Source organism: Macrotis lagotis, chromosome X, assembly GCF_037893015.1.
Source record: "Macrotis lagotis isolate mMagLag1 chromosome X, bilby.v1.9.chrom.fasta, whole genome shotgun sequence".
Taxonomy (NCBI): Eukaryota; Metazoa; Chordata; class Mammalia; order Peramelemorphia; family Peramelidae; genus Macrotis; species Macrotis lagotis.
This window is the reverse complement of record NC_133666.1, coordinates 175,103,208-175,126,008: the sequence shown is the minus strand read 5'-3', so window position 1 is coordinate 175,126,008 and position 22,801 is coordinate 175,103,208. Positions and strand designations below refer to the sequence as shown.

At 31.2% G+C, this 22,801-nt stretch overlaps 1 protein-coding gene across 3 annotated transcripts in view; it reads right to left on the bottom strand.

Moving 5' to 3' along the window:
- ERCC6L2 (ERCC excision repair 6 like 2) overlaps nt 1-22,801 on the bottom strand; it is a 151,852-nt gene that overhangs the window by 119,783 nt on the left and 9,268 nt on the right. For all 3 annotated transcript variants that reach the window (XM_074202816.1, XM_074202818.1, XM_074202819.1), the window contains exon 3: nt 5,369-5,488. In XM_074202816.1, coding sequence (XP_074058917.1) covers nt 5,369-5,488 — 120 coding nt within the window. The remainder of the gene's footprint in view (nt 1-5,368; nt 5,489-22,801) is intronic.

Here is a 22,801-nt window from a genome sequence, read left to right as displayed (position 1 = left end):
TGTGTTGGTCCAAAGATGTTCCCAAAATTCCTTAGACACAGAACCCTTTGTGGCACACAGAAGAGAATTATGTGAGGTTAATGACTTTGGATGAGTCACTAAATTTCTATGCCTCAGTTCCTCATTCATAAACTAAAGATAATTTTTGAGTATCTGCCTAAGAGGGTCCTGGAAGGATCAAATATGTAAAAAATAGCTATTATGATCAAAAATATTATATCCAAATTCAATCTGAGCAACAAAGTTGACAGATGTAAATTTTGGAAGCCATAATAAAAAGTTCCCCATTAATCTGAAAGTACCTAGTAGCATTAGCCCCAAGAGTCCAAAAGGATTTTAATTTCTGAGATGGAAACAATATTTTGGAACTTTTGGGGGGTTGCTAACATTATTAGTACTTAAAAATCATGCAGGACAAATTTAAAAGTTTAGTAATTTGATTAATTTGATTTTACAGTAAAGTAAGACAGAATGATTATGGAAATTTAATTATAAAGAAAAAAGAAGAGAGAAAGTGCTTTCTGGTATAGTATGAACATCTTATTTAAATATTTTATTTTAACAATCTTTTTCTAAGTAAATGACATCAACTGATAGTCTTTCCCAACTCAATAACTATTGAAATGATTTTTTTTAAAAAGTTAGAGTCGGCTTCTAATGTTAATTTATTAAAAATATACATTGCTTAAAACGACTTGTAAACAAAATTAAAATCCCATCAAGTAAAAACTCATCAACCAAAGGTACCAAAGCTTATGAAGAATGGAAATTAAATATTCTTCACCTAATTTTCTTTCTTTTAAGCCACATTAGACTTAATTGAAAGTTGGCAGGTCTTCAAAGAAAAACACACTTTTAGTTAGAATCCTCTTTAAATATAGCATTTATATAGGGGGTCCTAACCTCTTTTGTGTTTTATATCAGAGAGAAACTGATGAAGACTGTGGACCCCTTCTTAGAATAACCTTGTTGCCTACCTTCTTAACTGAATGAAATATAAATTTCACTTAGATATGAGTGAACATAGATATTTTATATCTATGTGCACATATGTATGTGTGTATATAAATATATATGTATATATATGTGTGTGTGTATATATATATATATATATATATATATATATATATGTATATATGTATTCATTCCCCACCCAAATTCACATATTCACTGAAGTTTTTGCACAAATCCCTTAGGAGTCCATGGATTTTCAGACAAAGAAGCTCTATTTTAATTAACAATGACATAAATGATATGCCTTGAAAAAATATCTTGATTAGGAAAGTTCAATGAATTTAGTATATATGTATCTCCCAGGAAGGTTTTACAAAACTAGCATTCTTTCAGACCCAAAGAAAGCAAAACACATGAATTTTATGTTGCTATTTTGGTCTCAACTTTTTTATGTACACACTAAGAGATCTCAAAGCTTCCTTCCATTTCTAAATCTTATTATTCTATGAAATGTTTCTTAGATAGCAATTACATGAATGAAAAGTTTAAAATAACATAAGAACTGAATGATGATTTGAAAGGGAATAGGCAGTAGTTGAAGGAGTATTAGATGTGGCATCAGAAAAGAAATTTGAAATCAAATATTGCCTTTGGCACATCAGTTGTGTGACCATGGACAATTCACTTAAACCTTTTAGATTCTTTCTAAATCTGTAAAATAATGATAGGAATACATTTAGTAATCTACCTCACATGGTTGTTAAAAGGATCTAAAGAAAAAAATGCATGTAAAATGCTCTGAAAATCTCAAAATAATTTAAAACTGTTAGCTACTATTAATAAATGAGATTTCACAAGAAAATACATAAATAATAGGTTGTGGTACACAAGTGTGTTGAATTTGTAGGAAAGTGATAAATTTATAGGATAAAACATTCACAAAAGAATGAGTATTGATAGTAAATGAGTGTCATATAACTAAACAGAATGGAAAAACAGGCAAGATGACAGTTTAAAAAGTGATTAAATGGGCTGAGGCAGGAACAAAACAGCAGTGACTGTACTTGGAAGTACAAGTCTGTTTGGTAAATATAGAGTTAAACTTTGGAAAATCATAAACATTATTTTTAGGAGATAAAAACCTAGATCACTGATTATGATCTTGCATGTTTACTTTCCATCTCTGGGAAGTCTACAATATTGCACTCCTACTCATATTCACCTTTATTATATCAATAAACTTAAAATAGAGTCAATGATGTTAATTTTTTCATTTCAGAAAGAGTAATGCAAGTTTTGTTCTAGCATTAAAAATATAAGGAGATCCATTTCAAATTTTCAATCAACAAAAATTTCATACCAAATATTTTCAAAAGATTTCTTTTCAACCATGGTTTGCATTCCTACAAATGCTACTTGCCTTCCCTCAAAAGTGTTAAACCAGTCTTCCTCTTACTTTATTGCTGAAAAATATGCTTGAAAACCTTAAGGGACTGATATTTAAGACACAAATGAGAATTTTAAAATGAATTTACTATTTTACATTTTCATGACCACTGAACTCCAATACCAAAGTGAAGGGCCTCAATCTTAGGAACTTTTCCAAGTATCAATATGTGAAAGGCATACTTCATGTCTTTTTACTTTAGGAATTTATTCTTGGCACAAAACATCTATTTCATACATTCTCAGATGATTTATTCACACTTGAAAAGTTCTCAAATGCACATAGAGATGTATCATATCTCATACACACATATTCCAAATCACCATTCCTTAATTTATAATGTATAATTTATTGCAATAAAGATTTTGTTTACAATAAGTCCTAAAGTTAATTTTTATAAGATCTTTATAACTATACCTGTTGCATAAATACGTGATCTAATTTTTTAACTTAAGCAAAAGTAATTGATCCCTAAATGCTGATAAAACCCTATTTCTTATTTCTAAATGTTTCAGAGGCAAACATGTCATTTAAAAATTTTATTGATATAATTTGTTTTTATAACATCATAATCTCTCAATATAACTTGCTCCTAAACTAGAACCCTTCTCTTTTAGCAAAGAATTAAACGGAGGGGGTGGGGGGAGATGCAAAAGACGTAACCAATAGATCAACCAATACCAAATGTAGTATGAGACATTCCTATTACTATGTCTTCACAAAAATGGAAGAGAGATGATAATCTCTCTTTTGTGAGTCAATTTTATTTAAGATAAAACAGTTATTTTGATTTGCATAATTCTTATTATCAATGATCTAGAACAACATTCTATATGGTTGTTAAGTTTGTAATTCTTTTGAAAACTACTTGTTCTTATCTTTTACTTAATCACTTACCCTTCATGGAATTGTTCTTGGTCTTATATATTTATATCAATTTTATATATACTAATATGAATATGTATGTGTTTATGTGAGCAATATATATATATATATGTATGTGTACATATATATATACACACATGTGATATCTGCATTTACATGTACTTATCTCCACATAGAGATTATCTACAGAAGAGATATTTGATACAAAATTTTGTCAAAAATCACAGCACATTAGCTCAGTTATACCTTTATGACTCATCCTCCTTGTTTTTTTTCTTCTCTGTGTATTTCATTCTTACTTATAAGTCAATGGGCACTTTTTTAAAATTTTCCTTCTTATCATGGTTGATTTTATTTATATAAAAGTGTTTTAAATTAATTATGAAATGATTTCTACTATACAGTAGATTTACAAATTCATTTTCACCTTATAAAGGTATTAGAAGGCTTAAAATGTTCCTCTAAGTCTAATTTTAACATGTTTTCCAATTTTCTCAGCAATTTTTATCAAACAGGGAATCTTTCTAAAGTAAATGATGCAATCTTTATTAAAACTGAAATAATGAGTTATTTTTCACATTTCCCTATCTAGTCTCTTCCACTGATCTATTTTTCTAGTTTTTAACAAGTTCCTTCCCTTACCATACCCCTCTGTCCCTTACTTTCATTACTACTTGAAGCAGCTAGATGGGGAGAATGCCAGGCCCACAGTCAGAAAGACCCAAGTTCAAATCCATCTTAGACACTGACTTCCTGAGCAAGTTTATTTAAGCTTCTGCCCACTTCAGTTTTCTCAACTATAAAATAGCTATTATCAGATTGTTAATATAATAATAGTTAAAGGTTGTTTTTTGTTAACAAAGTTATTATGATTAGGCAATTAATAGCTCCTGTTACAGATTTGTTGTGAGGATAGAATGAAATAATATTTGTAAAATATAAGTAGTCCCTTAATAGCAGCTGATTAATAAATGAAGACAAGCAGTAATTCTTCTTCCTTGGGTCACCCCTTCAAATATCTGAAGATAATTATTACATCTTCCCCACAAAAATCTCTTCTCCATTTTTAAACATCTCCACTTTCATCAACCAATCCTCCTATGTCTTTCACGATTTTGGTTATCTTCCTATGTGCCCTCCATTGACAACAATTCCCTAATTGCAGTACACAGAACCTGCAGCATTATAGGCAGGAAAAACTTTGAGTCCAGGATGGTTGTCCTTTGAGTTTTTTCAATGTTCTTTGCATTGGAATTTGTTATTAAATATTTACTACACCTAATTTATTCACTCAATTTTAATATCATGAAATCATTTAAATAAAAATATCTACAATCTAATGTTATATAAAATATAACTGATAGTTAAACTATGGTACATGAGAACTGATGAGGATGAAGAATTTTAGAAAATCCTAGCAAGATTTACATGAACTGATCAGAGTAAAAATAAACAAAATATACAATGACTACAACAATGAAATTGGCAAGAAAAACAGAACTGAACACTGCAACTATGTTAACAAAGCTTAATACAGGTAAGGAAAAAAAAAACTTCTCTCTTTGCAAACTAAGAATTTGGAATACTATATATAGCATTAAATTTAGCAAGTGAGGATATTTTTGCTGAACTGCTCTTTACTCTGCCTTTTTAAAAATTATTTGCTCCAAAAGATGAAAGGTTAGGGAGGTGAGGAAAGAGGAATATTTTTGGAACCAAAGAATTTCAGAAATAATTTAAATTAATGAATAATAGAACAAAGAAAATATAACAATTCTCCTCCTTTCATTTGCAAAATACACTTGCAGTGCTGAAATGCTCATTATAGAGCATTATAGAGCAACATATTATATTTACCTATAATCTATTAGTATATATGCATAATAAATACCAGTCTAGTACATGAATATTATTAAAAATAACAACGTATCTTAAAATATATTGTCTTTCTTGAAATTAAGTCATATTGAATAGTCTACAGATAGCTATAGTCTATCAAACAACTAGTGACAAATATTAAATCTTATGTTGACTATGTTACAAATATAGCTATCAATAAGTTAAGAATTTCTGTACATTTACCTTCTTTGGAGCAGAAGAAGATTCCTTTTTCATATTCTTTAACAAAAACTCTGGCATATTATTTTCAATATCTTCTCGTGTACCCTTTTTATGTAGTACTGCAGCCAGAAATGAAATTATCTAGGGAAAAAATATTTGCAGGTTTTATACAAAATGCATCATTACTGGACAAAACCAAATCGTGAACTGATACTCCCACAATTTAAAAACACTAAATGAAATTTAAGATACAAACAATGCATCAGTTTCAGAAGAACAATTAACTATCTTCCTCCTTGCTCCTTTCATCCATCAAGTCTTAAAATGTCAGATTTAAATTTGCTATAAAATTCCTAATAATGTTATTCCAGGAACCATCTAAATTATTAACCCATTCGACTTTTGGAGGGATTACTACAAATCAGTTTTCAATTTACAAATCATGTGACTGATGTTTCTCACTTCAAATAATGGCGGGGAGAAGGTATGAGGGAAAAGGAAGGGGGTGGGGAATAAAAGTATTCTATGTGATGATTATCCAGAATATATTAAACCAGTAATTCTTAAAAGTGTGAACTAGGGGGAGCAGCTAGGTGGCACAGTGGATAGAGCACTAGCCCTTAAGTCAGGAGGACCCGAGTTCAAATCCAACCTCAGACACTTAACAATCACCTATCTGTGTGACCTTTGGCAAGTCACTTAACCCCACTGCCTTGCAAATAAAAAAAAACTTTAAAAAAAGTGTGAACTACGGACCCCTAAGGAATCTCTGGGAAACTTTTAGGGAATATAGCCAGAAGGTCAAAACTATTTTCATAATAATGCTATGACATTTAATTCTTAAAATGGCAAATACCATTAATATAAGCCACATATAAATACTCTTTGGCTAAGATTCTCAATAATTTGTTTTAAATGCAAAAGTGATCTGAGACCAAGGCTAACTATAATATACTGTAAGACTGTAATAACAATATCACTCTAACTACCACATATAATAGATATGTCTATGGGAAAAAGAATTCCAAATTCCAACCTGCAATCTGCAACCTGCTACCTATCTACTCCTATCCCAAATTCATCTCTCCAAATAGAATGAGGGGATTCTACTCACTTCCTCTGCTTATTACAGTCTAACTCTAATGGTTACAACCACTACCTATGGAAGAGGCTCAACTGGGATAGATTTAGAGAAAGAAATCACAGAAATCAAATGATTTCCCAAATGTACTTACCAAAGACATTACTTAGTAAAGAAAAACTCCCAAGAACATTATAGCCAAATTCCAGAGCTCAAAGATCAAGGAGTAAATATTGCAAGCCGCCAAAAGGAAATAATTCAAATATGGAACTACAGTGAGAATCATATAGCTTCAATATTAGAAAACCAGAGGGCTTGGAATATGATTACCAGAAGACAAAGAGCTTAGGATTACAACCAAGAATCTCCGACTCAGCATAACTTAATATAATCTTTCAGGGGAAAAACTGGCATTTAATGAAAAAGAGAATTTTCAAGAATTTCTAATAAATAGATGAGCTGAATACAAAATTTGAAATCCAAATACAAGACTCAAAGGAAACATAAAAAGGCAAAAAAGAACAAAGAGAAAACATAAGAAATTCAATAAAGCCAAATTGTTTATATTTTTATATGGCAGGATAATATTTGTAACTTAACTTTATTACTATAAAAGCAATCAGAAGAAGTATATGTAGTAGAGGGTGTGGATATAAAGTCACTTTATTGGGATGATATCCCAAAACACGATAAAGAGGTTTAAAAAACTGCAATGGAAGAAAGAGAGGAGGGATTAAATAGGATAAATTATCTCACATAAAGGAAGCATGAAAGAGCCATTATATTAAAGAAAAGGAAGGAGGGAAGGAGGAAAGAGTGGACAAAGCTTAAACTTTAATCTCATCCAAACTGGTTCAAAAAAAGAATAGTGCCCTATTGGATATAGAAATTGAACAGAGAATTGGATATTAGATAAAAAAAAATCCTTATCACTCTAAAGAAACAAAAAGGAATAGGAATAATAGAAGGAGAGGAGACTGATAAAAGGGAGAGACTATTGAGGAAAGTGGTGATCAAGAAGGATAGTGTAGGGGGTAAGGGGTGGAGGGAAACAAGCAAAAAATAACATGGAGAGAAGTATGACTAGGTATCCTAACTATCAATGTGAATGGGATGAAATTACCCATAAAACAGAAATGAACACCAGAATGGATTAAAAGACAGAATCCTTCAATATGTTAATAAAAGAAATACATTTGAAATAGAGAGATAGACACAAGGTAAAGGTAAGCTGGAACAGAATCTATTCTATTATCTTTCAGCTGAAACAAAGAGAGCAGGGATTGAAATCATCTCAGTCAAAGCAAAAGCAAAAATAGATCTAATTAAAAGAGATAAAGAAGGAAACCACACCTTGCTGAAAGGTACCACAGACAATGAAGTCATATTAATGCTCAACATATATGCACCAAATAGTAAAGCATCTAAACTAGTGAATGAGAAGTTGATTAAGTTAAAGGAGTAAATAGATAATAAAACTATACTAGTGGGGTTCCTCAATTTTTCAAATGTAACCAAAATAAACAAGAAAGATGTTAAGAAAATAAATAAAATTCTGGAAAAGTTAGATATTATAGATCTCTGGAGAAAAGTAAAAGGGAAATAGAAAGGAGCATGTTTTTCTCAGCATCACACAATTCTAAAAAAACAAGATTAAAGAACAAATAATAGAAACAGTAATATCAATAAGAAAATGACAATGACTCAACATACCAAAATTTATAAGATTCAGTCAAAATAGTACTTAGAGGAAATTTTATATCTCTAATTGTCTATATCAATAAAACACAGAAAAAGTAGTTCAATGATTGGGCATGTAACTAAAAAAAAAACACAAAAAGAACAAATTAAAAATCCTCAGTTAAATACCAAGTTGGAAATCCCCAACATCAAAAGAGAGATTACTAAAATTGAAAGTAAAAAAAAAAAATCACTGAACTAATAAAAAAACTAAAAACTAGTTTTATGAAAGAAAGGAAAACAATTACATAAACCATTAATAAATTTGATTTTGAAAAGGAAAGAAGAAAACCAAATTACTGGTATCAAAAATGAAAGGGGTGAATTCACCACCAATGAAGAGCAAAATAAGACAATTGTTAGGAGCTATTTTGTCCAATTATATGCCAGTAAAAATAGCAACTTAAATGAAATGGATTAATAGTGCCCAGATGAAGAGGAGAGAAAATAAATCACTTAGATAATTCAATCTTGGAAAAAGAAAGTGAACATGCCACCAATGAACTTCCTAAGAAAAATCTCCAAGACCAGCTGTTTGTACAAGAGAATTCTACCAAACATTTAAAGAACAACTAATACCAATATTATATAAACTATTTTGAAGAATAGGGGAAGAAGGAGTTCTACCAAATTCCTTTTATGACACAAAGACAGTGCTGATAGCCAAATCAGGAAGAATGAAAACAGAAAGAAAATATGGACCAATTTCCCTAATGAATATTGATGCAAACAATATTAAATAAAATACCATTTCAGCAATATATCACAAGGATCATACACTATGACCAGATGGGATTTATACCAGGAATGCAAGAATGGTTCAATATTAGGAAAATCAGCATAACTGACCATATAAATAACAAAGTCAATAGAAATCAAATGATTATCTCAATAAAGGCAGAAAAAAATTTTTTTTAATTTAAAGCAATGGGGTTAAGTGACTTGCCCAGGTCACACAGCTAGGTAATTATTAAGTGTCTGAGGCTGAATTTGAAGTCAGGTACTCCTGATTCCAGGGCTGGTGCTCTATCTACTATTCCACCTAGCTGCCCTCAGAAAAAACTTTTGATAAAATATAATACCCATTTCTATTAAAAATACTCAAGAACATAGGAATAAATGGAGTTCACCTTAAAACAAGTGATATTTAGCTAAAATCAATGGCAAGCACTATCTATAAAGCAGATAAGCTAGAAGCCTTCCCAATATAATCAAGGGCAAAGGAACTATGCCCATTATCATCTCTATTTTTTAATATTGTACTAGAAATATTAGCTGTGATAATAAGAGAAAAGAAGAAAGTAAAGGAATTTAAATAGGCAATGAAGAAACAAAACTATAATTCCTTTGCAGATGATATGATGTTATACTTAGAAAATTCTGGAGATTCAAGTAAAAAACCACTTGAAATAATTAACAACTTCAGCAAAGTTGGAAGATACAATTTTTATAGTCAGTATTTCTAATAAGTTCTCCTTTCTAAATATTTAGAGAAATAAGTCATATTATAAGAATAAAGTCATTCTCCAACTGATAATTGGGCAAAGGATAAGAACAGTTTTCAGATGGATCAATTAACACTATAGTCATATGAAAAAATGCTCTAAATCACTATTAATTAGAGAAAGACATACCACCTCATAGCTATCAGTTTGGCTAATATGACAGAAAAGGAAAATGATCATTAGGAAGGGGATGTGGGAAAACTGGGATACTAATGCATTGTTGGTGGAATTATGAACTGACCTAAGCATTTTGGAGAGTAATTTGGAACTATGTCCAAGGGCCTATAAAATTGTGCATACCCTCTGATCCTGCAATACCACTAGTAGGTCTGTATCTAAAGAGATGATTAAAAAAAGGGAAAAGGACTCACATGTACAAAAATATTTAAAGCAGCTCTTTTTACGGTGGCAAAGAATTGGAAATTAAGGGGTTGACCATCAACTGGAAAATGACTGAACAAATTATAGAATACTATTTATTGTTCTATAAGAAATGAAAGCTGGCAGATTTCAAAAAATTCTGGATAGACTTAGACTGATGATGAGAGAAGTGAGTAGAACCAGGAAAACAGTGTACACAGTAAGACTAACAACATTGTGAGATGATCAACTATGAAAGACTTAGCGCTTCTTGGTAATACTGTGGATCAAAAACAATTATAGAAGACTTGTGATGGAAACTGTCATCCATATGCAGAGAGAATAATGGAATCTGAATACAGCTTCAAAGCATACCATTTTCAATTGTTTTAATTTGATTTTTGTTTTTTCTTTGTTTTTCCCCCCTTCTTCCTTCTTCTGATTCTTGTTTCACAACATGACTAATGTATAACATGATTGTAAATGTATAACGTACATCATATTGCTTGCTGTCTTGGAAAGAGGGAAGAGAAGGAAGGGAGGGAGAAAATTTTATAAAAAATTAATCTCTGCATGTAATTGGAAAAATACTTAAATGAATGAATAAATGAAACAAATGCAGAAAGTATAAAATTCTTGAGAGTTTATCTGCCAAGACAAACTCAGAAACTATATAAACAAAACTATCATACTTAACACAGAGATTTTTTAAACAATAGAAATCTATCAATTGCTCATGGGTAGGCTGAGGCAATATAATAAAAATGACAATTCAACCTAAATTAATTCTATTTATTCAGTGCTATGGCAATCAAAGTATCAAAAATGTATTTTAGAGGAAGGAAAAAATAACAAAATTCATCTAGAACAACAAAAACTCAAGGATATTAAGAAAATCAATGAAAAAAATGCAAAAGAAGGTTGCTTGGCCACACCAGATTTCCATCTGTATTAATAAAATAATAATTATAAAAAAATCTGGCAATACTAAGAAAGAGTTGGTGGATAAGTTAAATAGTGGAATACTATAATTATATTACAGTAAATGACCACAGTAATCTAGTATATGATAAACCCAAAGATCTAAATTTTAGGAACAAAAACAATAGCAGATAAGGTCAAAATGGGTACATGATTTACACCTAAAGGGTAATATGGTAAGTAAATTAAGAGAGGATAGAATAGTTTCTCTGTCATATTTGTAGATAAGGGAAGAATTTAGGACCAAAAAGAGTCTATGAAATGTAAAATGCATAATTTTGAGTATATAAAATTTAAAATATTTTCCACAAACAAAATCAATGTAACTAAAAGTATTAGGAAAGCAGAAAGCTGCAAAGAAATTTTTGCCACAAGTATCTCTGATAATTAGGTCTCATTTCTCAAATATACAAAGATCTGAGTGAAATTTATGAAAATATTACCCAATTGATAAAGTACTAATTAAAAATGTTAGTGAGAGAAATAAATGCCTTAATACAGTAAAAATATGTATGTAAAATGAAAATAGAATATTAAATGTAATGGAGAGGGGGTAGCTTGGTGGCACAGAGAATAGAGCACCAGCCCTGGAGTCAGGAGGACCTGAGTTCAAATCTAAGCTCAGATGCTTAATAACTACCTAGCTGTGTGACCTTGGGCAAGTCACTTAACCCCATTGCCCTGCAAAAACCACAATAAAAAAACTGTCATGGAGAAAATTTATATGCCTTTCAAATAAGATCCAGGGTAAGAAAATAAAGTTGCCCATTATTACTGTCACAATTTAAGTGTTAGAAATACTTGCTGTACCCTAAGAAAGGGGAAATCAAAACTGAATTCTACCAAACATTAAAAAAAATTAATTCCAATTCTATATAAATTATTTGAAAAAATAGGTGAAGAAGTAGTTCTGCCAAACTCTTAATTCAACACCAATATGGTACTCATTCCTAAACCAGAAAGCCAAAACAAACTATAGACCATTCTTCATAACAAATATTGATGCAAAAATTTTAAATAAAATTTTAGGAGAGGTTATATTAATTTATCTCTAGGATAATTCACTATGATCAGATAGGATTTATACCAGGGATGTTTCAATATTAGGAAAATAATCAGCATAATTGATCATATCAATAACAAAAAAGAAATCACATGATTATCATAATAGATACTGAAAAAGCCTTTTACAAAAAAATAGAACCCATTCCTATTAAAAACATTAAGGAGCAGCTTGGTGAAGAAATGGATAGAACATAGACCCTAGAGGCAAGAGAACCTGAGTCTAAATTCAGCCTCAGACACTTAATGCTTACTTAACTGTGTGACCTTGAGCAAGTCACTTAACCCTAAAGCCTTACAAAAACAAAAACAAAAATTACAAAGCAAGGAAATAAATGGATTTTTCCTTAAAATGATAAGTATATCTATCTAAAACTATCAGCAAACTAATAGGGATAACTAGAAGCATTCCCATTAAGATTAGGTACAAAACTGGATATCCACTATCATCATTATTCAATATTGTATTAGAAATAGTTAGTTTTAGCAACAACAGAAGAAAAAGAAATTAAAGGAATTAGAATAAGTAATGAGTAAACAAAACACTCACTCTCTGCAGATGATATGATGGTATATTTAAAGAATACTATGGGGCGGCTAGGTGACTCAGTGATAGCAGTGATAAAGCACTGGCCCTGGAGTCAGGAGTACCTGGGTTCAAATCCAGTCTCAGACAATAATTACCTAGCTGTGTGACCTTGGGCAAGCCACTTAACCCCATTTGCCTTGAAAAACCCTAAAAAAAAAAAAGAATACTAGAAAAACAACTAAAAAACTACTTGTAACAATCAATAACTTTAGCAAAGTAGTAGGATATAAAAAATACCCACATACATCATCAGTATTTCTATAAATTACCAACAAAGCCCAATGTCAAGAAAGAAAAATTCCATTTAGAGCAACTGTAGACAACAATCCTCCAAGTCAAAATCACCAACTATATAAAAACAATTATAAAACATTTTTCACAGAAATAAAATGCAATCTAAATAATTGGGCAAATGTCAACTGCTCATGGGGCTAATATAATAAAAACAACAATTTTACCTAAATTAAATTTGTCAGTGCCATACCAATTAACTACCAAAAATCATTTTAAAGTGCTAGGAAAAATAGTAACAAAATTATCTGAAAGAATAAATGTTCATTTTCTTGAGAATTAAGAGAATTAAGGAGGAAAAAAGTAAGGGAAGGGGGCCTAGGCTTACCAGACCTAAAACTATATAATAAAGTGACAATCATCAAAAGGCTAAGAAATCCATAAAAATGGATCAGTGGAATAGAAGAAGTATAAAAGAAATTGTAGTAATATGAGATAAAGAATGTCTATGTCTTCCTGAAATTCATTAAGCTTGTCCTCTGAGAATTTGGATGCTATACCATTTAGTGCATATATGTTTAATGTTGAAATTATTCTACTGTCCATTTTAGGAAAATGTATTTTCCTTCTTTATCACCTTTTTAAAATTTTTATTTTTTATTAATATTTTATTTTTCTAAATATATGCTATGAAAGTTTTTAAATATTCATCCATATACCTATATGCATTTTTAAGTTACAAAATTTCCTTCCTCCCTCCCTCCCCACCACCACCCCCAACTCAGTGGTGAATAGTCAGGTTAATAGTGTACATACACAATTGTGTTAAACATATTTACAGATTAGTCATTTTCAGTATGAGGAATTAGGATTAAGGGAAAGAAATACATAAGAAATACCTTTTTAAAAAGTGAATGTAATGTTCTTCAGATTCTGAAGGATGTTTTGTTCAGTTTTGTTTTTCTTCCTCTGGATGGGGACATTTTCCATAGCTGATCTAATAGGGTTGTCCTAGCTCTCTGAATTGCTAAGAGCAGGTGCATCCATCAGGGTTGATCATCTCACAGTGCTGTTGTTAATGTATACATTGTCTCTTGGTTCTGCTTCCTTTGCTCAGCATCAGATAGCTACAATTCCTTCCATGCTTCTCTAGAGTCCGATCATTTATGTTTTCTTATAGAACAATAGTATTCCAAAATATACATGTACCATAACTTGTTTAACCATTCCCCCCAACTGGTGGGCATTCCTTTAATTTCCAAGTATTTGCCACTACAAAAAAAAGCTGCTATGAATATTTGGAAATGTAAGACTTTTTATAATTTTTTTATGATTTATGAGTTTTATGATTTTTTATGATTTCTTTTGGAAATACGTATAGGCCTAAAATTGGAAATGCTGGATCAAAGGGTATGAATAGTCTTATTGCTTTTTAGGCACAGTTCCATATTGTTCTCCAGGATGGTTGGATCACTTCACAATTCCATGAGCATTGCAATAATGTCCCAGTTCTCTCACAACCTCACCAACATTGATAATTTTCCTTTTCTTTCATGTAAGCCAATCTGATGGGTGTGAGGAGAGCTGTTTTAATTTGCATTTCTCTAATCAATAATGATTTGGAGCATTTTTCATGATTATATATAGCTTTATATATATAACAGATAGATAGATAGATAGATAGATAGATAGATAGATAGATAGATAGATAGATAGCTTTAATTTCTTCATGTGAAAAATGTCTATTCATATCCTTTGACTATTTATCAATTGGGGAATGAATGACTTGTAACCTTATAAATTTGATGCAATTCTCCTTATATTTTTAAAATGACACCTTTATCAGAACTCCTAATTGTGAAAACTGTTTGCCAGGTTTTTACTTTCCTTCTAATTTTGGTAGCATTGATTTTATTAGTGCAAAAACTTAATTTAATATAATTAAAACATTTATTTTGCAGTTTATAATGTACTCTATTTCTTGTTTGGTCATAAATTTGCCCCCTTTCCATAGATCTGATATATAGAGTATTTTCTGGTTTATTAATTTATCTGTGTACCAATTTTGACTTTATTTTGGTATAGGGTGTGAGATGTGGGTCTATGCCTAGTTTCTGCCATACTATTTTCCAGTTTACTGAACAATTTTTGTCAAACAGTGAGTTCTTATCCCAGGAGCTAATGTCTTTGGGTTTGTCAAACAGTAGATTGCTGTAATCATTTACTACAGTTTCTTTTGAACCTATCCTAATTCACTGATCCATTACTCTTTTTCTTAACCAGTACCAGGCAGTTTTGATGGCTGCCACTTTATAGTACAGTTTTAGATCTGGTAGAGCTAGGCCACCTTCCTTTACATTTTTTTTCCCTCAGTTCCCTTGCTATTCTTGATGTTTTGTTGCTCCAGATTAATTTTGTTACTATTTTTCTTAGCTCAGTAAAATAATTATTTGGTAATTTGATTACGATGGCACTGAATAAGTAATTTAATTTAGATAAAAGTGTTATTTTTATTGTTCTAGTTTGTTCTAACCATGAGCAATTGACATTTTTTCAATTATTTAGAACTGACTTTATTTGGGTGAAAAATGCTTTATAATTGTGCTCATACAGTAGATTCTCAAGTATTTAATGTTGTCTACAGTTACTTTAAATGGAATTTTTCTTTCTATCTCTTGCTCTTGGCTTTGCTGTTCATATCTGGAAAGCTGATGATTTTTGTGGGTTTATTTTACATCCTGATTCTTTGCTGAATTTGTTAATTTTTCCAAGGAGTTTTTAAAGATGATTTTCTCAGGTTCTCTAGGCATACCATCATACCAACCTAAAAGAGTGCAAGCTTTGCTTCCTCATGGCTAATTCTGAGTCCTTCAATTTCTTTTTCTTTTTTTATTGCTAGAATTAACATTTTTAAAACTATTGAATAGTTGTAGTGATAATGGACATCTTCCTTTCAACTCTGATCTTACTGGAAACGTTTCTAATTTATCCCCCATTACATATAATATTTGTTGATGGTTTTAGAAAGATTCTACTTATTATTTTAAGGAAAAACTCCATTTATCCCTAAACTTTCTAGTGTTTTTAATAGGAATGAATGGGATGTTGTATTTTATCAATGGCTTTTTCAGCATCTATTATGTTTTTTTCCTAATATTGAACCATCCTTACCTACCTGATATAGGTGTATACACCTGATCACAGTGAATTATTCTAGTAATAACTTGCTGGAGTCTCACTGCTAAAATTTTATTTATGATTTTTGTATCAGTGCTCATTAGGGAGATTGGTTCATAATTTTCTTTATCTGTTTTGGTTCTTCAAGGTGAGGGTATCAGCACCATGTTGGTGTCATAAAAGAAATTTGGCAGAACTATTTTTTAAATAGTTTATGAAGAATAGGAATTAATTGTTCTTTAAATTTAGGGAGTTTAATGATGGTTTCTTCAATTTCTTTTTCTGAAATGGTGTTACTTAAGTATATTATTTCCTCTTCTGTTAATCTGAGTAGTTTATATTTTTGAAAATATTCATCCATTTCATTCAAGTTATCAAATTTATTGGCATACAGTTTGGCAAAGTAGCTCCAAATTATCTCTTTAATTTCCTCCTCATTGGTGGTTAATTCACCTTTTTTCAGTTTTGATACTGGTGAGTCAGTTATCTTCTTTTTTTTAATCAGATTAATCAAAGGTTTATCTATTTATTGACTTTTTCAAAAAACCAACTCTTTATTTTATTAGATCAATTTTTCCTTGCTTTCAATTTTATTAATCTCTCCCTTGATTTTCAGAATTTCTAATTTGGAATTTAGTTGAGGATCTTCAATTTGTTCTTTTTCTAGCTTTTTTAGTTGCATATCCAATTCATTAAGTTCCTCTTTCTCTATTTTATTCATTTAAGTATTTAGAGATATAAAATTTCCCCTCAAAACTGCCTTGGCTATGACCCATAAATTTTAGTATGCTGTCACATTATTATCATTTTCTTGCATATAATTATTGATTATTTCTATGATCTGTTGTTTGATCTACTCATTTAAAATTAAGTTATTTAGTTTCCAATTAGTTTTGGGTTTCTTTCTATGACCCTTTATTACATGTGTTTTTTATTGTATCATCATCTGATAAGTACGCATTTGTTATTTCTGCCTTTCTGCAATTGATAAGGTTTTCATGCCCATGGTCAATATTGGTATTGGTGCCATGCTCTGCTGAGAAAAAAGTATATTCTTTTCTATCCCCATTAAGTTTTCTCCAGAGGTCTATCATATCTAAGTTTTCTAAGATTTCATCCACCTTCTTAACTTCCTTCTTGTTTATTTTGTGGTTAGATTTATCTAGTTCTGAGAGAGGGAGGTTGAAGTCTCCCATTATTAAAAGTTTTGCTGTCGATGTCTCCTTGTAATTCAACCAACTTTTCCTCTAGGAATTTGGATGCTATACCACTAGGTGCATATATGTTTAAAAATGATATAGTTTCATTACCTATGGTGCCTTTTAAGAAGATATAGTTTCAGGGTGCAGCTAAGTGGGGCAGTGGATAGAGTACTGGCCCTGGAGTCAGGAGTACCTGAGTTCAAATCTGACCTCATTCACTTTAATAATTACCTAGCTGTGTGGTCTTGGGCAGGCCACTTAACCCCATTGTCTTGCAAAAACCTAAAAAAAAAAAAAAAAAAAAAAAAGAAAAAGAAAAAAGAAATACTTTCCTTCCTTATCCCTTTTAAGGAGATCTATTTTTTTCCTTTGCTTTATCTGAGAACAGGGTTGCCACCCCTGATTTTTTTTACTTCAGCTTAAACATAGCATATTTTGCTCCATCCTTTTATCTTTAAGCCTGTGTCTATCTCTCTGCTTCAAATGTGTTTCTTGTAAGCATTCTGTAAGATTCTAGTTTTTAATCCATTCTATTATCCGCTTCTGTTTTATGGGACAGTTCATCCCATTCACATTTACTATTAAGTTTCTAATTATATATTTCCTTTCATCTTTATCCCTTTTAAAGACATCAATTTTTGCTTTTTGTTTTATCTGAGATAACAACTGCTAACCCTGCTTTTTTTTTTTCACTTCAGCTGAAGCATAGTGTACTCTATTCCAGCCTTTTCATCTTTACTCTGTGTGTCTCTGTCTATTTAAAATGTGTTTCTTGTAAACAATATATTGTAGGGGTCTGGTTCTTAATCTATTCTGCTATCCACTATATTAACTTTTAAAACTTCATTTTAAAGTTATTTTAAAGTTTTTCCATTATTCTTCATGGCTGTTTTTCTCCTTAGTTCTAACTCCTTTTTCACAACATGTAACTAATATGGAAATATGTTAAACATGATTGCACATATACAACCTATATTAAATTGTATGCTGCCATAGGGAGGGGGTAGGGAATAAAGGGTGGTAGAAAAATGTGGAACTCAAAAATTTACAGAGGATATATGTTAGAAACTATTTTTTGCATGTAACTGGACAAAATAAAAATTAAATTAAAAAAATGAGAAAGGGAAATCAAAGAAATAAGTAAAAGAAAAACAAAAACCATGGGGCAGCTAGGTAGTGCAGTGGATAAAGCACCAGTCCTGGAGTCAGGAGGAACTGAGTTCAAATCCAGCCTCAGACACTTAATTACTTAGCTGTATGTCCTTGTCAAATCACTTAACCCCACTACCTTACAAAAAAAAATGGAAACAGACAAAAAAAACCCCAACAAAAACTATGGCATGTTATAGATGTTATCGTGGTCTAACTAAAAACACCTAAATAGTTAAATTATAAAGATAACATAAACAAAAGGGCTTCATTGGAAGGGACTTCAGAGATTATCAAGTTCAAGTCTCTTATTTTACAGATGAAAACAATGAAGACCAAAGACATGAAGGGAGCTTGATACACCCTCTCCCTCACCAGGTTTTGGGAAAATAGATTTTAAAGAATTCTGAGAAAGAAAAGCTAGGATTCCATTGCTATGTCAGATTGCCCTTATTTTCTTCTGTGACAGTTACAATGCTGTAAGGTTACAGAAATGCTTTACAATTTATCTAGATTTTAGAACAACATTTTTAAAAAAGCATCTCATGATATTTTTATGAGCAGAATGGAGATGTGAGATACATAAAAGTAAATTTAGGTAGATCAGAACCTAGTGAATAACTGGACCCAAAGAGTAGCAAAACTTGAAAATTTTCTAGTTTAGTGTCCAAAGAATAAATATTTCACCTTAAAATCATTGGATCTTTCCTTAAGACTTACAGTTGAAACTTTCAATATATGTTAACTCCTCCATCAAAATGTGAATTCAAAAACGGGAATATTTTACTTTTCTATTTGATCCCCCATGCCTTACTACAATGCCTAAAATGTGTACTTAATACTTTATTCATTCATGCTATGTTCTCATTTTTCTCAATAACCTATACAGATATATGATGTTTATCAAATTTGCAGACAACACAAAACTAAGTGGGATAACTTATATACTTGATGACATCACCAAGATTACAAAAGGTATTGATTGATTAGAATGGAATCTAATAGAATAAAATTCTTCCAAATACTCAAAAGATCTCTTCGATTTGTATATTCACTCCAATAATGCAGGTCTCAACTCTTCCAAGTCTGTCTATTCTTTTCTATATCGGTTCATGTCCTATAAGTCTGAAATTTCATTACACATTACAAGATAACCAGTGATTTACCTGGCTGTTTTGTTGTTATCATTTTCCCTTACCATATGACTACCACATACATTTCCCTGGTAAAATCCTTTACTCTTGTTCTTCTTCAAAGATTCATATATATTATATGTGCCAGCCTATTCATACCTGTAATGCACCTCTAAATTGCCTTCAAAATGATATTCATTTTCAATTCTTCAGATAATCATGCAGATGGAACAAATGGACCTTTAATAGAATCATTATTCCTAAGCATCCCTTCTACAAAAAATAGAGTTGTATATTATCTTTGAAACACAAAGCAAGACTCCAGGGAAACTTAAGTTAAACAAGTTTGGGCAATTTGGAAGACTTAGTGATGAAGTGCTTACATCCTAATGGGAGAAAGAGAATTATCATTCCTTCAGAATTCCACTATCTTAAAGAATCAAAAGGAAACAAAGTCAGCAGAAGAATATACAAGGAAGGAATAAGGAGGAGGAAGAATTTGAAAGTTTCATGAATAGGAATAAAACAATATAACAAGTATGGAAGTGGGATGGTGGAAGCAGGTCTCTCAAGAAGTTAGGGAAGGTGGGGGGGGGGAAGAATAGAATAGAATAGAAAAATAAGATAAAGGATTCTACTAAGATGATTCAGTGAGAAGTAACCCTGTACCCATGCCCATCAAATAGCACAAGAATCCCAAAATACAGAAAACCCAGTAATAACAGAAATGAAAAAAAAATCAAAATATTCTTTGTCAAAATATTAAGAAAAGAATACATCATCTGTCAACTTCTCCTGGAGCTCATAACTCTAGCCTCCATTGCTCCCTCAAACTGTACAATGACTCAGGTTATCACTCTGACCCTACCCTATTCTATGAGTGACAATTTTAGGCAATGACTTAAAAATTAATTCAATGTCTGTCTATCAGAAGTTCTTGTCCTTCTTTGCAAAATGGAGGTACCATGACATTTCTCCACACCAAGTTCACACTTTCCCTCAACCTATCTGGAGCCAAGATGGAGAACAGACCTAAGGGCAAAGATTTCTCAGAGCAAGCCTCTCAGCCATATACCAGGAATCTCTTCCCCAATCCCTTAACAACTAGTGCCAAGAATACAGCCTAAGGGCTGAAAAAAGTCAGTTGCAAAGAGGGGAGAGTTTAAAAGAGACAAAATGAAAAAAAGCAGAAAATAGGTTTCTAAATACAATGGCAATTCAGTCTCCTAGGAGAGGTGCCCCAACTCCTCATTTTCACTTTCTGAAACAGACTTCTTCCAACCCTGGTGGTCTGAAAGAACAGAGGAAAGGAAGCCAAACTCTGGGGGAGGGGCACAAACACTGTAGGCTTTCAGAAGGAAAAGGATTGGCAGTAAGAAGCACATTTTCAGTAAGGATACCAAAGGAAAATTCAGCAAAGTAATTCATGAAGACAGACAAAAAGCTTACTGAGAAATTAACAAACATTTGCAGAAAAGCATAATCAAAAGCACAAATACTTCTAAAGGAAAATGAATCAAAATCCCTGAATGTGAAGGTGTCATAAGGAATTCTTTGAACTGGCCAGCATTTTTATACACACCTAACAAAAATCAGAAAGAAGCAATGAGAGAAATAAGATCTATTTCAGGTACTTATTAACCTACTTTGACACACATGAGGCATATAAATAACTACAAAATATTCAAGACAGAAATAAAGCTGAAATGGTTGTCAAATGGGCCAGCACTTGTGGTTAAACAATAGTTCTATTCCAATCTCATTATAAAAGGGATATTTGTTGGAACTGGGCAAGATAATAACAGAATTTATGTGTAAGCACAAATAAGAATGAAAAGAAATCTGGAAAACCATGGATGAATGTGCAGAGCATTACCAGACTTCAAATAATATTATAAAGCAATAATCACTTAACCATTTAAGAACTGATTAAAAAAGCAGAAAAGTGGATGAGGGGAATAATAAGGGAATAAGGGAAAAAAGGCAAGTGGGAATAATAGTCTAGTGTTGGATATACCAAAAAATACAACTTACTTTGTTCCTTTGTTCCAACAAGTTCCTTTGTTGAGAAAATAGATTGGGATAAATGGAAATCAAGGTTTTCAAAAATCTTGATTAGACCAGTAGTTTACACAAAATACCACAATAAACAGTTATATGACCTTAATATAAAAAGTAGCATCATAAAAAATGAGAGGAGACTGAGATCAAGTAACTTTAACAATTATGGCTCATCCAAACAAGGAATAAAAATAAAATAAAACAAATGGTTTTACATACAATGTATGAATAAAACGATTAAGGGAATTTTATACAAAGATAGCACAAAAAAGGAACATCCCTTGATAGAAAAATGGAAAAAGGATATGAACAGTTATCAAAAGAAGATTGGAAAACTGTAAGAATCACATGAAAACATGATCTAAATCACTAAAAGGAAGAGAAAAATATAAATTAAAATAGCCTTTATCTTTCACTCCACTCTATGCAAATTGGTTAAGATGAAAATAGAAAGGAATAGTCAGTCACAGATAGGGAATGGGGAAACAGTTGATATGATATTGGAATAAATGTGAAGGAATCCCCCTGTATTATGCAAAAAAAGATAATGAAATTTCAATGTGAGACACAGAAATCCCACAACCAGGCTCAAGGACATCAAAAACAACCAAAAGTTCAATATAAACTAAAATATTTAAAGCATCGTTGTGATGGCGAAAAACTAGAAACAAACTTTTTTAGGAAAAGCTTTTAAAAATTATTCCACATTACTAAATTATGCCATATTAATTATTATGACACAAGAAATGGCAAATATGAGGAATTTAAAGGGATTTAAGAAAATATGTATAAATTGACACAGTACATAATAAGTAGAATAAAACAATGTATACATTAATTTATAATAACATAAATAAAAAAATCACTAACAAGGAAAAAACCTCTGAGAAAAGTAGATCTCAAGAAGAGAAAGGGGGAAAAAAGGAAAATTAATATTTAGATAGTACCTACTACATGCCTGGCATAGTACATTTTACACAGAAGCTTTTTACAAATATTATCTCATTTTGTCTTCACAACAATCCTGCAAGATAGATCCTATCATTTTTACCATTTTACAGTTAAGAAACCTGAGGCAAAGAGAAATGAAGCGACTTGTCCAAGGTCTCACAGCTAATAAGTATCTGAAATTACATTTGAACTCATATCTTTCTGTTTCCAGACACAGTACTCTACCCATTAA